The sequence below is a fragment of the Dromaius novaehollandiae genome, chromosome 4 (genome assembly GCF_036370855.1).
Source record: "Dromaius novaehollandiae isolate bDroNov1 chromosome 4, bDroNov1.hap1, whole genome shotgun sequence".
NCBI classification, from domain to species: domain Eukaryota; kingdom Metazoa; phylum Chordata; class Aves; order Casuariiformes; family Dromaiidae; genus Dromaius; species Dromaius novaehollandiae.
In genome coordinates this window covers 78,972,171-78,988,718 of record NC_088101.1, presented here as the reverse complement: position 1 = coordinate 78,988,718, position 16,548 = coordinate 78,972,171, and the positions used below count along the sequence as shown (strand labels likewise).

The window sequence follows — 16,548 nt, the reverse complement described above, 5'->3', positions numbered from 1 at the left end:
CAAAGGCAGCATTGAAAGAATGGGGTTTATTCAACTTTCATACTGCATGTGCCATCTGTGGAAAGGGTGCACAGGCATACCTTCCTTGTACCACCAGGTCTGGACTATGGCTTGAGTGCTTAAGTATACGGACACCCAAACCCCGTGGATGCCTTCTACCCAGGGATAATTAACTGTCAGTGAATCTGCCCAGCAAGCAAGAGCAAGTATTCTGATAACACCTCCTACTCAAAGCTCCTAAACAGCAAAACTGGCATATGCCAACTTTAAAATACATTTACATGAAGTATCAGAAGCATTGCAACATTAATTTAAAATAGGATATACATCATCATGCAATTTGTCCACTTGGTCTCAGGCTACTGGTTCTCATTGCCAAATCAACTGTAAATAAAATATGCAGCAACTCAAGGTTGTTTAAAAAGTATCAGTCCATTTCCTTAGAAAATCTAAATTTTTATTATACATACTGTATTACACTGAAAATACGTACCCAAAGATGGAGTATTTTGAATTTACAACTGTACAAAAAAAACAATTAATAGAAAACATATGGGCTATGCTATAGATGTAACATTTTACAAAATGACATTTCTTGTTAAAGGCACCAGATTCCCAGAGGGCTCTGGCTTAACATTTTTTAGTCTTTTTTCCAGTCAGATCTTACTAGGAAAGTGTGGTTCACTCTTAAACTGTATAATGTCAAAGTCTCAAGGTTCTTTCATCTAGACGAGTGGTCTGTGCTTTGACATGATCTAGTGAGAGAAACTACCAGTTTCATATGGAGGTATCAATCAGCTACTGAAGGCTTCCTCCTCATCACATCCAGCATCCTATGGTATTTAACTGAAAGATTAAATGGCAAAGCTACCAGTGAAAACCAAGTTAACCCACAAAATACTGGCCCAATACTAGACTGTTAACCATACTAAGCCTGGACAGCTTTGTATGGGAATAACTACAGAGCACTACAGTAGGAAAAACCGTTCTGTCTAAAAGGGAGAAGGAATCTACAATCAGAACTCTTGCTCAACATCCCCCTTGGGCTCACCTTCTTTATTAACCTCACCTCACTGTTTCCAGTCCTCACAGCACTCGTGAGTTCAGATGGAGCCTAAAGAAACCCAGCACTTTGCTGTGGGACAAGTTGTTCAAGCAGCTTAGGTATGAACGTATGTGTTCTTTCTCCCCAAAGAATAAAGATTTAGGACAAGATACGGCAAAACACAAGCCACTTTCATTGCTTCTTTCTCCAGTATTCCATACTGGAAAATCAAATAAGCTAATTCTTCATATCTTGCCGAGACTTGCATATCAGATAGGTGTCTCTATTAGCAAGGACAAGAGAAGGTGGGACATACCGCCTTGATGAGGTCCAAAAATGCACTTAGGAAGCTTGGGCTTGCTATTCCCTAGAACTTCAGGCTTGGACAAAGGGAAGGGAAAAGGATGAAAACAAAACTTTAATATGAAATCTCTGAACTACTTCTCTGGTCAGTCTGTTGATATATCAGCAAATCATTCTAGAGTCAAGTCTATGTTCATTTAATTTTGCAGCACATTGAGCCCCACTGTACAGAATCCAGCTAAGTGACTGAATATTTAAGACAAAAAATATCAAGCTCCAGGGCCAGCTTTCATTCTGTATCCTACTACTCCATTGCACTGGAATTTGAATGTTAGTGTTGCCCCTTCTGAATTGTCTGGCACTATCCCTACTCTCAGTCAGGCCACTGGTTCAGTGATTTCATTGTCTGAACTGAAGAGCTCCACATTGTTTTATTTCTTACCAGTATCATTATTTTAAACAATATTGAAAAGGCTTCCCTTTCTTTAGTCATCTTAAAAAAAAAACCTCTCTGGATACAAAGATCAACTTGAAATTATGACCCTCAATACCATAGCATTAAGTCACTTTTAAGAATAAATTATTTTTGCAGCTTTAAATTGTCTCATCCTAATGACCATAACCTAACTGGATTAAAAATATACTAAGCTTGTATTTAAAATTTCAGTTTATTGCATGTGACTATTTTAGACAAAGAGGCCTAGAGACCAACTTTGTCACGCAGCAAATAAGAATAGGTAGCAGTATGGTATAGCTTCCTACGCACTATCTCACTCAAATGACTCAACCGCATTCTAGGAGGACTTCTTGAAGAGTGGAGGGAGAGCTATCTCCATCCCAACGGCACAGATCTGAAATGCAGACCTCCGTCCAACTAGTGGACCAAGTAAATTTAGTGAAGGTCCCCATTAATCTGAAGTGAGCCAAAGAGCCATTACACAGCAACTCCTGATCACTACTGAACTGCACCGAAACTTGAATCAACAATTTGGAATGAGAGTACACGCCCCTCAAGTCAACCAATTCTCTAAAAGTTCTCTTCCTTAAAAGATATATTTGGTACTTGCATCTTATCTAGCAAGCAAGAACAATTAAGACAGAAGTATCATACATGTTTGCTTTACCGAAACGGATCATCATAAAAAGCTGTTTAAAAATCTGAATGCAGACAAGAAAAGGAATGTCACTTTTCTTTAAGCCTTTCTTTAAAAGACGAATACTTTCATATTCTGTTGTTAGCTCTTACCGTGTAACATACTATATCAAATAAGTTATAGCCATTGTGAAACACATTTATAGTGAACTCATTCTAAAAACTAAAACCCACTAATCTTCTTTGCTTGTCAGGCTGATTTTTAACTGTTCAAAGAAAAACTGCAACTGAAATTGCAATTTACGTTGCCTCTGAAACAGGGTAATTAGGTGAAGGAGATTTCCCAGTGTGACAGTTATATGTGGAGTCTAACTCTCACGCTGAGACATGCATGGACATGCACTCCATAACGGTAGCAGCTACCATCAAGTAACTCGCCCACTAGGTGAGTTAAAACATTCTGTATATCTATCTGCTCAAATAAAGTTAAGAAATCTATATTTTTGGTCACATCTTAAAATACTGTAAAACACAGATTTCCTCATTATGTTCTCCCTGTTCTGATGGATAATTAGTTTGAAAAGCTAAAAACAAAAATGCAATAAAAATTCCCAATACAGAAGGCTAAACAATCATCTAAATATCTTTGTTAGTATACAATATACCAATGGGATTTGGTCTGCTTTCTTTTTAGGAAAAAAAGAAACAAAAAACAAGGCAACCCAGCCTCGCATTGTCCTAAGAGTTTCACTTTAACATCAGCCTCTAGTCAGCCCAAGGTACCTCCTCAGTCCCAGACAACCACTATGCTACTCATCTTTGTGTTTCTTCCTTCTGAGCACTGTTCCCTAACAAGTGCAAGTCCACATACAAGCACTGGCAGAAACCAAAGTTTTAATCCAAAGTCTCCATTGAAGGATGAATCCAAGTCTCTAAACGATGAAGCCTGAACTATGTACGTAAGCCCTGTCAATAAATGCAAGCTATACTTGTACAATTAAAGCAGGCTTATACCAGTGGTGTAAACACTGTTAAAGATTAAAACGTGCTTCTACTGGAAGGGGACAAGTATAAGGCACATTTATATGCCAGTATAATTGCAACCACATTAGTGATTATACTGATATAACTACATTGGTAAGAACCACAGCTACACTCATTCAAATTTCTTTTTAGATTAGGACTTGGTTATCAAGCACTTTAAGACTGCTCAACCAAACATACATTAACACTGCCTCAAGACAACAAATCTTTCCAGCCATCTGCATTCAGAGATGTGTCATTCAATCACTACTAGGGCCATTTTTTAAAATAAGCTGCAACTGGTCTTGAGATGTACAAGTTTCATATCCTCTCATGCTGTTCAAAGGGCTTGCTATGCAAGAGCCATAGATCAATTTCTGCCCTAAGACTCATAAGGCAAAGAGCTATCACCTCCAGATAGCTATAAGCCACTGCTACTTTCTTTTTTCTAGCAATCTTAAATTTGATATTTTTTTCTTCAGAAAATTATGATACTCAGTTTCTCTTTATCTCGATTTATGCCAAATATAGGTTAATTCATGCTGGGCATAGACATTCACAATATAGCAAAGTTAACAAAGCTGCTCAGTCCCATCCTATGACCCAAGCATAAATAAGCTAAACATACAGTGGGTACCATTAGACACTAGACATCTACCACCTGCAATATTTAGTTTTACTGCAGCTGAATTATAAAATAACAAAGCACCAAGCTATGGTGCTTTAAGTGTCCATTCTTAAAATAGAACCCATGTAGCCAAAGAAAACATTTTTACAATAAAGATCTGTGCCCTTGTTTAATGGTAAACTGTGAATGATTGCGCAGTAGTCTTTTCCTCAGGTACTTGGAAGTAAACTGCTCCCATCTGTAATCTTTCAGTTGTGATCTCCATTTCTGGCATCTTGAACTGCAGGAAAACAAAACACAGCAACAAAACCCCCCTAAGATTACCTCTCCCTTTTCCCTCTTCCCCGATTTAAAGGAAAAAAAAAAGTGTGAATTTGAAACCTTCTTCTGTGTTCACTGAGCCCACTTAGGTTGAAGAGCCACAACTTCTACTCTGGAGGGTAATAAGAAACGTATACATGAATGCCATTTTGTACAGTTGACATACTCTACGAGCTGGTTGACTCTAAGCGTGATTTGGTCCAGTCTGCTGTTGCTGCATCTCTTAAGAAACATTAGTTATAGGTTTGTACTTCTTGAATCTGGTCCATTCACCAGTAGCATAGTTCATTTCAAAGACTGTATCAACCAACATAGTGGTGCTGCCAGTGCCATCTGCCTTTGGTAAGTCTTCTGTATGCTCACTAAGTTTAATTTGAATGATGTCACCTTGCTCTTGGCAAGGATTCTCTGCAAAAACAAGAATAAAAACAAGTTAAACATGTTTCAGCACTGTGTATTAGAAAAGGTAAAGAGCACTCAATGGAGATTCAATGCCTAATACTGGAGTGGGGGAGATGGGACATGACACAAATCTGATAGCACATATATGTCACTAGTACATCTAGCCACACAAAGACCTTCTTGCTTCTATGCCTCACAGACTGAGTTTTAGCTATACCTAAAGAAAACCAAACCCAAAAAGATGAACCTCAGGGCTGAAATAACTGGAAGAACAACAAAATGGGGAAGAAAGCATGACTGTCATTTCTGTCTGCCTTGAGAAATATAAGAGAAGCTTTTATTCAAATGGAATTTTATAAACCTGAATTAACAAAAAGTTATTTTATTTAGAATATATATCATAATTAAAAGCATCAACAATTTTCAGCAGTTTAGGAAACCCAAACACAGCTTCACTGAAATCCACTCATCCAGAATACTCAATTCCACTCCAGCATGAGTGCTAACTGTTACACTTTAAGCTGACAGTTAGGGAAGCTCAGGTATATCAGAGTTGGCAGTCATTTACCCAACTTTCAGAAGGTGTTGACATTATTACTGTAGGAATATATATCTGCACATATGAAAAACAACATACACACAAACACACACTTTTAAAACCATATTTTACCTTGCTTTACAAAAAATCCTTGTAGATATACAAGTACCTCTTATGTACTAAACACTTTTTTAAAAAAGTATACTAAACTTTTTTTAAAAAATGCAGGAGTCACAGTAACTCTACCTTGGTCATCTTGAATTATTTACTGTATTGATCCAAATACATGAGCAACTCTTAGGCTCCAGCACTCCAGTGATAGAGCCCTCAAATATCAAATTAGAAACCAGAGCTGGTACAGATGACAGAGTTCACTTAAGGACTCCTATGCCCATTCTCATCTTACATCTGATACTCTTCTGGGTAAAACAGCTTTGGTCTATCAAGGCCAATATATGACAGGATCTAGCTATGGGACAGCTTCTCTTCCTGTGATTCACAGCACCTATGGTTATCTGTGGTCTCAGAAACAACAGTTGCTGCATTTCTAATGTTAAGGAGTTAGTGAAGAAGCCCTCTACTATGAACCCTACACCTCAACTTGCCCTGAAAGAATCTGCACTTATTGGTCTCCTAGACAGGACACTAGAACCCAATCAGTCTGTTCACTCTTCTGACTGGCTGCCTTGTTTCTCCTCAGTCCCTAAGTAATGATATTATGTGTGTTCAGTTACACATATACTTTGTACACAGTGACTCCTTTGATGGTGTGTTTGACTTTTATTGGTAACAGGCCCTAAAGATTCCCAATAGTCTTACATTTTAAAGCTTTAATTAAGTACAGTCCAGAGTACTGCTAAAGCAAGAGACTTCCATTCACATATACACACTTAGAAGTGCTAGAACGTATTTCAGAATTAGATATTCAAAAGCAAACTAATTTAGTCTCAATACATACCTCTAGATCCTGCCATGAATCCAAGTATAAGAGCCTTTTCTGGCCTTGTAACTTTGTTTGCAGTCTTGAACATTTCCTGTGCAGCATACATTTGCTCCCTCTGCAATAGATAACAACAAATATGAATTCCACTGGAGAAAATACTGCCAACACATACTGTATTAATACCCAGAGACAAGCATATAGACCTACAAACTTTCCCCTTACCATTATAAAAATATTTTTAACCTCAAGGCTTTCCCTCTTTAACACATATCCCTAACATTTACACAGCAGGGGCAATTAAATTCTGAAACTCAGACCGAAGAAAAAACAAAAAAAAAAACAAAAGAAAACTTCAATAGATTTAATGTTTCTACCAGTTTTGTGTTCTTCGTGACATTAGAGAAAAAAAATCCCCCCCCCCCCGCCAATGCTTCCCATTGCAACCCCGAGTTGCAAGAATTTACAAGGGAGATTTTTTTGATAAATGAAGCAGAGCAACTAAAAAGAAGAGTCACCTGGTTTCTTAAGGTTCAGAACCTGCAAGCCAAGCGTACAGATGTGCTTAACAAAGTCTTTGAATCAGCTGTATTTTGAATTAATTACCTGCTTATTTCAAGCATGTACATATATACAAACATACCAGCAATAAAAAGCTTCAGGACATAAGGAATTACAGTTGAGTGTTTAGTCTCCTCCCCACCCCCAGCCTTTAAGACTTGTGAAAGAAAGGAGGAAAATAAATAAATAAATAAACAAACAAAATAATCAAGGCTTCCACCTTTGGTTAATCTATTGATATCTTCTCTCCTACCACTGTAACGACAAGATCATTTTTAGCAGCTTAGATCATATGCAATTAGCTGGACAACAGCTCTGGTAGAAACATGCCTTTCTCTCATTCTATTTACCTTACCAGATAACCTTAAGAAACACAGTGAAATTATTTGTATTGAGGAACACAACATTTTATGTAACAAGCAGCAGTAAGTACAGACATCTTACAGTAACAGTGGACAACTATAAACTTTGCAATTAGCATTTATAAGACAGTAATGCTAATGAAGCTGCAAAGCATTTTGAATATCTTTCATTATAATTAAGCAGCCTCAACCTCCATGACCAAAAGGTCAGGAATTGCCAAGACACTGAATAAGATAAATAATAAAAAGTTGCGTTTTCATATCTACATCAAAAACAGCATTTGAAACACTCAGACGTCAGAAAGAACCTATTCTTACTTACCGTGAGAGAGAGGCTTTTTTTCGGTGGTGGCTGTTGCTGAGTCTGGGGAGCCACTTGTGGTGCTTGTGCTGCAGGGGAAATGGCAGGAGGTGTGGTAGGCGTTAGGGGCGAGGTAGGTGTAGCTGCGGGTGGATTAGAGTTACTATTGTACATGGGTGTTCTTTGTTTGAACTGCGTAGGAAGAGTTGTGGTAGCGTTTGGAGCTGCAGGCTCTTCAGTCTGTCTGTTAGTCTGCAAGGCCTCCCGTGCAGAGCCGGCTGAAAAAAACAATCAGATAATTTAAAAACATTATTTCCACACAGAGGGATCTATATCACCTATGGCCTCCAAAAAGATCTAGAAATTCCACTTTTCATTTTAGTGGCATAATTCAATATGTCATGTAATATCTATGTGAAAATTTTAAGAAACAAATGCTTTTTCCCCCTCAGCTATCTTTACCAATTATTGGATGATTAAGTGACTTATTGTCCAATACATGTTACACTGTATATCATACTATACAGATTATACTATATATCAAGTTTTATGTTTAAGGGAAATTGGATTTAATTGAAACTGATTTACTTTTTAGCTGATATTGCTATAAACGACTGTACTCTAGCCCTATCAAGGTTACTGTACTTTTACGCAGGAGCCAAGACCACAAAAATATTTCATCAGTTTTTACCTAATGTAGCAGCAGCTTCCAAAGGAAATGGTAATTAAGTCTCAGCCAGTAAGCAAATACTGAAAATACAAATACTTAGATGTAGATAACAGAATTAAATCCAGTCTTCAAAAAAGAAAAGTCACTCATTATTTACACAGTAACTGCTAAGAGGGTTAAAAGCCCACAGTATCAGCAGTTCCAATTTTGACTTTTTTCAGTTGATTTATTCACCTATACCTAATATAGGGAAGCTGTTATTCCAAAACTAAGTGAGGCCAGAGGTTAGGTATTTGATCAAGTTACTATGATATTACAAGTTACCATCTGTCCAGCAAACTGCAGCCACCCAATGCACACTAACAGTCACGTTCTTTTGCGCCTCTTAGACATAGGTACAGTCGCTTAAGCACCTTTCACAAGTCTCATGAGGCTTAAACTAACCTACTCCACTTGACGTTCAGAGTAAACTGGAAGGCAGATACAGACTAGAGCTCAGCTGATGCCTTTTAGATCAGGCTTTAAGAATCTGAGTGAGGTCTATCACTCTCCACAATGTAGGCACAGACATAACACTGGTTTTAACAATATGGCCTGTATCTAGTAAGATGTGAAGTGGGAAACTGAGCACTTAAGATAAACATTCATAACAATTAGCTACCCTTTTTGTGTGAATCTACCTATAATAAAAAGAAACTGCAAAATCAGTAACTTAAAATATTTCCAGTTAACTTCTACTAAATCCATCTGCTAGATGGATTGTTCAGTTTTATATCCCAACAGCTTATTTCAAACACAGCTGATACAAAGACACAGGAGACACACACAAACAGGCCTGCCTTTTTAAAAAGACGAACATCCAAAATCCAGTTCTAACAGTTGTCTACATTTTTAAAACACTGTAGGATTATTCTCAAATTTTACTGTCATCCTCATTTGATTTGAAAAATGAATGTACTACTTTGAAGCTTTGCTCACAAAATACAAAATCAAATCACTACAGATTTACAAATTTGAGCCACGTGATAATGAAATAGTGCAGTCTGCTTTAAATATTATGTTTTATATAAAGCAGGAGCTACCAAATCCTTAGGCAAGCACAACTAATGAACTCAAACACACAGAATGGAGCCTTAAAGGAAGCATTAAGACTATGGCTACAGAGTTACTCATTATAGAGTGAAGGAAGCAACTGTACATGGGAATCAGTATCTCTAAGTTTTATTATTGACTTCCTCTCATCTCAGAGTAAGTGACCTGCATAAAGTAACACGTGTCTTAATTATGCAACTTCATATTGTAGGAAACCAAACCTGCGGATTTTCTGTGTGTGTCTTATGTTAAGAAAACAGCTTGTCCACGAGGAGAGTAAGATATCTCACACCCAGAAGGAAAAATTAAGTTAGAAAAATTAAAGACAATAGAGAATTTTAAACTAGACTTTCTGCTGTTGAACACAATGCCAACGCTCTGAAAAATAATACTAGCAGCTGACAACGCAGATGTGCTCTTGGCTGTGCTCCTTCTGGAGCTGCCAATTTTCTGCCAAAGAGAGATATGCACGGACCTTCAGAGAGATTCTGAATTCCGTTTCAGAGCCAAGTTAGCAATCAGTTTTTGCATATACCTCTTTCTATAGTGACCAACATGCTACATCTCACGTTCACAGAGACAAACGTTACAATACCAAATCTCAACAAACAAGAGTAAAAATAATGAATTAAATTGCAACATTGATTCTCTGTCAACTACCAGCTTTGGTAATGAATCCCAGTCAGGCATGTCTGTTGCAGCAAACTCCTAGGTTCCTTTAAGACTTTACATGCAACAGGGAAAGAAAAAGGTAAAAGCAAGTGTGTTAAATGGTGCAGAAATAAAGAATTTGTATGAACACTCTTTATTTTACTCTTGGAAAATTTTCCAGCATTGAAAGTATGGCACCTTTCAAAATATGCAGGAGGTCAGCTATTATCTGTTGGACCTTTAAAGAAAGGTAAAAAGAAAATGCAAAAGAAAGGGAGTGGTGGATCACAGCCTGGGTGAAATTTAGTATGTACCTGACTGTAGAAACATATCTGACACTTGAAAGCAACCATCTAGCTTGCAAGTGCATGCATATGGATGTGTGTATATGAAGTGTATATTCTACACCTATGCATATTCCTGGTGTTTCTTGAGGGATGAAAAGAAGGCTGGATTTCCTCTAGTAGAGTAAGAAAAACAAACAGAAAGTACCTTTGCTTGCTTGACTTAACTAACAGTCATTTTAAGACCTAAAAAGAACAAGCATTTCCTTTATTTAGACTAAATGGCAGGTCTGGATACCTAAAACCCAAGATCATGGTTCCCTCACACATTTTATAGCCTGTTACGGTCAGTGTGATTAGAGTGGAGGGACAGTATGTTCGTAAATAAGAGCAGAGCTAGACAATAAAGCTGTATAGAATCAGAGGTATTGAGCCCCAATAGCAAAAAAGACTCTTTACCTGGCTGTGTTTCAGAGCTTGGGATATACGAGGAAGATGGCACCACACTAGGGGTAGCAGGTAAATAACTTGTAGAAGGCAGTGCAGGTTCATTGTTCAACGAGCCAAGTTTCTGCAAAACAGCAAAGAAAGCGTTACAGCCATACTGCATGAACTCGTATGCTGTTTTTGCATTTTAAATACAATTTCAACATTAGTTCTGCTAGGATGTTCCTTTTGGGACTTAATTATGGATGACTCTGCTAGGGCAGTTTGCTATCTCAACCTTAACTTACTATACAAACTTCAAATATTATAATGACCCTAGGAAAAAAAAAGCAGCTCTTCCCCACCACCACCCCAATACAGATCAAAGTTGCTTCCAAAGGAACAGACTGAGCCAGGAAAAGGTACCAGTATAATGGAATGTGTACTTCCACAAAGAATCGAGATGCTGTAGTTGCAGCTGCTGAAACTTGCATCCTACCTTGAACATTGTAACTTTCCTACATAGATAAGTTTTAAGACTTTGAAAGCTTTCAGTGATGCTTAGATTTTCTGTAATCCTGGAACAACTTAACAACTTACAGCAAGAGCATTATTTACAGCACACCATGATTCTCTGATATGTGGTACTGACAGATTATTCTCTACAGGCAGCACCTCTTTTAAACAGCATTGTCTGTGTGGACCATACCAGCAAACCAGGAGCCCTTGCAAACACCATAGTCCAGGCTGCAAAATGCAGTGACTTCAAATTGCCCTCAATTCCTTTGTCCCATTTCTCAGCAAGTAGTATGGAGACTGGATCATAAAATTTTTGCAGATGGTACACTTTGAAGAATCGCACTTACTATAAAAATAAGTGATCTTCTGCCTGACTAAGCGTTGCGTTTGCCTCTGCTTCATGATGAGCAGGCAAAAAAATGTGTTCACACATGGGCAAAAGTCCTACAAAAATATCACTTGAAAACATGGCCCAACAGAATGCGAAGGCCCCTAGGACATATGTAAGCAGCAGGCCTAATCAGTGGTAAAAACACAGATGAACTCATCTCCACCCAAACTGGCAGTCAACACTGACCTAAGGGAGAGATGTCATCTAGGCTCAAGCCAAAGGAAATGCCATGTCTTGTACATAGCAATTATGCATGATGATATCGCAAACACAGTGTAAACACAATCGCATTGCATTCTTATGGCAATCTTCACTTTAGTCCAATCCAGCCTTACTAAACATAAGGAGATGAGGGAGGAAAAGTTTAGGGTGAGTAAGTCTAGCAGACAGATCATTAAAGTAGCTTTACCAGACAAAAACACTGGGATTGATATTCCTGTAAAATATATTTCAGATGGAGTCTGCTAAAAAGATACTTTTTTCCTGTCTTTCTGCAGAATGCTAAGGCCTCCACTCCTGACACATGCATGCCAGGATCTGCCCACATGCTGTTTTCAGCATGTGTGCGTCCTAAGTTTCTAGGTCCAAAACCACGAGACCAGTGTCGCATGTGCTTACCATTAGGTTCCATAGGCTTGCCAGCTGACTCATAGGCCTTGTAAACAGAGTGCTCTTTTCTGGCAAGCATCATATATCAATACATGGACTTATAAATGGGTAAAGAGTAATGGTAACTACTTTAAATTTTGGCTAAGTGAAAACACTGAGGATTTGAGATAGATTTCTGTCCTCCTGAGAGGCAAAGGAACAGTAGGTAGAGCAGCCTCAAATTATCTATTAGTACTTCCAAAGTAACTCCAGGCAAACATTTGCTGAATAAAAACAGGCAGTTTCCAAACTCAGAAAGAAGTCAGGACAGGACCCAACATTCCTTTTCTTTTCTTCTTCTTTTTTTTTTTTTTTTTTGTTTTAAAAAAAAGTGCTGAGTGAGATATGGTCTTGCATCATGGTCTTTCCAATAAGTCTTATCTGAAAACATAAACCACCACCACCACCGAATGAATTACCTCTAACAGTATAGCTTTTTCAGTATATCAAGACAACTTTTTGGAAAAGACTGCTAAGAGAAGGAGAGGCCACCTCTGAACCTTACAGGCTTTTTGAAAAACAAACTTATCACCTATGGATATTTTGGACCTTTCAGTGGTAGTGGGACTTGCTGAACTAGTTATTAGACAGATTTGGAGACCTCAGAAGACATGGCCTTCTGGAGTAAGCATCGGTTCCCCTCAGTGAGAAGCTGACAAGGTATCAGATTAAACTGAATGAGAACTGCACTCCAATTACTAACAGTCATTCACCCCAGAGGACCAGACGGGAGCGAGTCCAAAGCAAAAACCATCAAAGACATACAGCTTGAAAGTTTGGTCTTCACCATCAGTTGCTTCACCCTGAGGATCCACTCTAAAGCTGCCCTACCGGCTAACTTGTGCTTCCCTGATACGGCTGAGAAGGAAGTCCCTATCTACAACCTTATGTGCTCCTAATCAGCTCAATGATTCATAGCAAGGTCTCTTTATTTTCGCTCAGTTGTTCAATGGCACAAGCTCAACAGCTATATCTAAACTGTGGACCTCCTCAGAGATGCTGCTGTCATTATGTACCATCCAGGTTTCGTACTTAGGACATCAGGGAGATCTACTATTCGAATAGCTGCAAATATAGCTTCCTCATCCAGTGAGCACTTCTCTATGAAGCGTACATTTCTCCTAGATGGTACTTGGATAAGACTCAGTGTTCAGTCTGTGAAGCCGGGACTCGGGAACGGACACCTAGAGTCAGTAACAATGCCTTTGCCTTCCCAGGGCATTCTCGTTCCTTAGTGCCCCTCCATCACAGTGACAACTAAGTAGTGTTAACAGCTGTACTTTTGAGCTTAGAACAACAAAATGGTTCAACAGGGAGCACCAAAAGGTACCTACACAGACCCCTAAGAGGCATGCTGTCCTTGGACCACCTCTTGTTGTTCAAGTGCACTTTAAGAAAGTTTTGGATACAAACAAAAATATATACAAAGCTTAAGCATAAGGGGTTCTAGTATTTATCTCTGTGCAACACAATAATCATAAATCAGAAAGACTTAACTTTGCCTATTTTAGACCTCTATACAGGTGGACAGAGGAAAGGGGAAGGGAAAGAAAGAAGCAGATGGGGAAAGGGAAGGAGAGAAGGTTATCAGATCTCAAGGAATAATTTGTTTAAATACAAACTTAGATCCACGCATTGCAAATAAAGCAAGCAAACACTTTTTCTAAAGGTTACAAGACAGAAACAGTTGTACTATCTTGTAATCAGGATTACTGAGAAGATGGGGCCACCATGACCCTTATGCCTTTAACCACTCTGGTTGAAAAAGTTTCCAGGACTAACAGACAGTCCTAAAGACAGCAACAATGTCAGAAATAATGACATGGAAAGCAATTTCAGTCACTAAGGAGACACAGACAGAGCGGAACTCTTGAAAATGACCGTCTAGTTTCAGAGCACATTCCTATCTTGTATCTCCGATAAGAGAAAGCAATCCTCAGTTAAGGAAACACCCCACCACAAACTTGTTTTCCTAGAAAAACAGTAGCAAGAAAACAATAAAACACCTTACCTTCATCCTGCACTGAACTTTTTATCTAGTTTAGTGAAAATGTAAAATGGAATTTTGGAATAATTAGAATTTTTACATTAAGAGGCATGTTTCAACAATTTAGAATAAAACATATCATTAAAATGTTTAGAATCAAGTAAAACATGGTTTCTCATCTCATGGTTTCTTACCTGTGTAGACACAAGGCCAGCAGCATAATCTGGAGTAGCATTTTCTACTACTGTTTCTTCTTTGGCTTGCTTTTCCACAACTTCTGTATCTATTGGATAAAAACAGAAGTCAACTCAAGGAAGCTTTCCTAATTACTGAATTAGATTTACTTTAAACAAAAATATAAACCCCACATATTTCGAAGTCTGCTAATATGCTTAGAAAGTATAACTTGAAATGTTAGCAGATGCATTGATTTTCACACAATTTTTTTTAATGTAATCAACCTAATGATATAATGAACCACAAAAAATATACACTCATCAAGATACAATAACTATGTATCAGGCAGTACTGGCTAATTTTGTGATATCAGAAAGTACCAAAAAAAGGCAAGCAAAAAAATTAATTGCAATTATGATTTTGTTCTGAGATGGTATTCAATTTTTGCTAAAACGGTTGTTTTGGGATAAATATACCGCCTAGTGCAGCTTCCTGATACACTTAAATAGAGCACTGTACTGTTGCTTGAATTTAAAGAAGTATAGAAGGTATTATTCACTTGTTAAAATCTCTCAGCCTTAATTTTGGGGGAGAGCTATAAATAATTTTTACAAGATGACTTTAAATTCATTTACTTGGCTACTCAACCAGTAGAAATAAGAACACCAAAATATCTCAGAACAATTTTAGTATTGAAGCTATTCTCACACTTATCTTTGTTATACAAAGCACAAATGGCTAGTTCAAACCTCTTACGCTACTGAGTCAAGTTATTCCCAAGGCAAATGGCAGTATGATTAGCAACACTGAAGGGGGAAAAGAAAAAGAAGAAAAAAGAGGAACTCCTCTCTTAAAGTTGTGGTATTTTGTTTTTTGGGTGCCTTTTTAGCTGAAGATGACAGTTTTATAGTCAGAATAAAATGATGCTATAAACCTAGATCCAATTTGCAGGGTACATCAACAGCCTTTATAAGTACCATTCTATACCAACCTAATGTCTTTCTTCTTCTTTTAGCTTCACGGCCAGCACCTACCATGTCCAACTCAGAGATATCTAGAAGCTAGAAAGAGAGTGCAGAAATCTTAATAACCATTACTGAACTTAGGTAGCAGCTGGTATCTAAGTATTGTCCTTAATTTTTTTCTTAATATATTGACACCTGATTCAAAGCAGCACAAATTCAGTGTAGATCAGGGAGGAGAGCTGAGCTGAGGGAGAATGCAAGAGACGAAGAAAGAGTTCACCTACCTTTACTCCTCTTTCTTTACGCAGAGGTGTTCTTGAAGGAGGAATAGGAGTTCTGTTTCCAGAAGGACTAAATACACTAGGTGCTGAAGTACTTCTGAATGGAGCTTGTTTTGGTATTCCTTTGAGTGGTGCTTAAGGAAGATAAAAAGAGCAACAACTATAATACATGTTTACTTATTTACAAAGAAAAACATTAAGGAGGTCTCTTGGGCTCTTTTCTGTCTTTCTTCTCCCCTTCAACTTCCTAAGTTTCTTATGTGGAACTTCAAGAATATAATAAACGTTCTTCAAAGGTCAGACTGGGTTTTTACCCTTCAAACAAGGACTAAAGAAACTTTCTAGCTAATGCTTGCAACCACAAAGGATAAGTAATTTTTATTATACAGCTGTATGCCTTGAATATTTTCACATACATTTTAAACTAAGTAATCAAGAGAGATGCACCACTATCAAAACATACTTTTCCAACATACCCTGAGGCTTTCCTTACCTTTTTATGATTTTGAATTTGATTACTACCAAGGTTACTCTTCAAACTTCTGAGATCTAGTTACCCAGTAAAAACTGTACTTAATCAAAGATGTTGGGTACAGCTGGTTAAAGTTTCTATAACTGAGTAACACAAACATTCCTGCTAGCTTCCTTCCTTTGAATGAGCATGTGATTTGTGCTTACTGAATAGCCTCAACATACCACAGGCAGCAGGGGGACTGAAAGGGGTCAGAATCAGATCTGTTTGTGGGTGACATGTCAAGGATAGCGTGGAAGAACTAAGATTCACAACGCACTGGTGGAGGACAAATTGTTCTGGTACAAGGTAAGTTTTTGCAGGATGACCAACCTCCCTACCGTTATGAACCACAAACCAAAATCTGCCTACAGCCAGGTGGCAGTGCACACTGGAGCTAAAGATGCAGGAGGGCTCTGGCAGCAATTC

General features: G+C 38.0%; 1 protein-coding gene across 2 annotated transcripts in view; it reads right to left on the bottom strand.

The window, feature by feature from the left end:
* Positions 1-435: 435 nt before the first annotated feature.
* Positions 436-16,548, bottom strand: part of NELFA (negative elongation factor complex member A) — a 29,506-nt gene continuing 13,393 nt past the window's right edge. For both annotated transcript variants that reach the window (XM_064511528.1, XM_026112737.2), the window contains exons 6-12: positions 15,612-15,742; positions 15,354-15,423; positions 14,380-14,468; positions 10,674-10,785; positions 7,539-7,795; positions 6,312-6,411; positions 436-4,821 (exon numbers count right to left, since the gene is read on the bottom strand). In XM_064511528.1, coding sequence (XP_064367598.1) covers positions 4,637-4,821; positions 6,312-6,411; positions 7,539-7,795; positions 10,674-10,785; positions 14,380-14,468; positions 15,354-15,423; positions 15,612-15,742 — 944 coding nt within the window. In that variant the 3' untranslated portion in view covers positions 436-4,636. The remainder of the gene's footprint in view (positions 4,822-6,311; positions 6,412-7,538; positions 7,796-10,673; positions 10,786-14,379; positions 14,469-15,353; positions 15,424-15,611; positions 15,743-16,548) is intronic.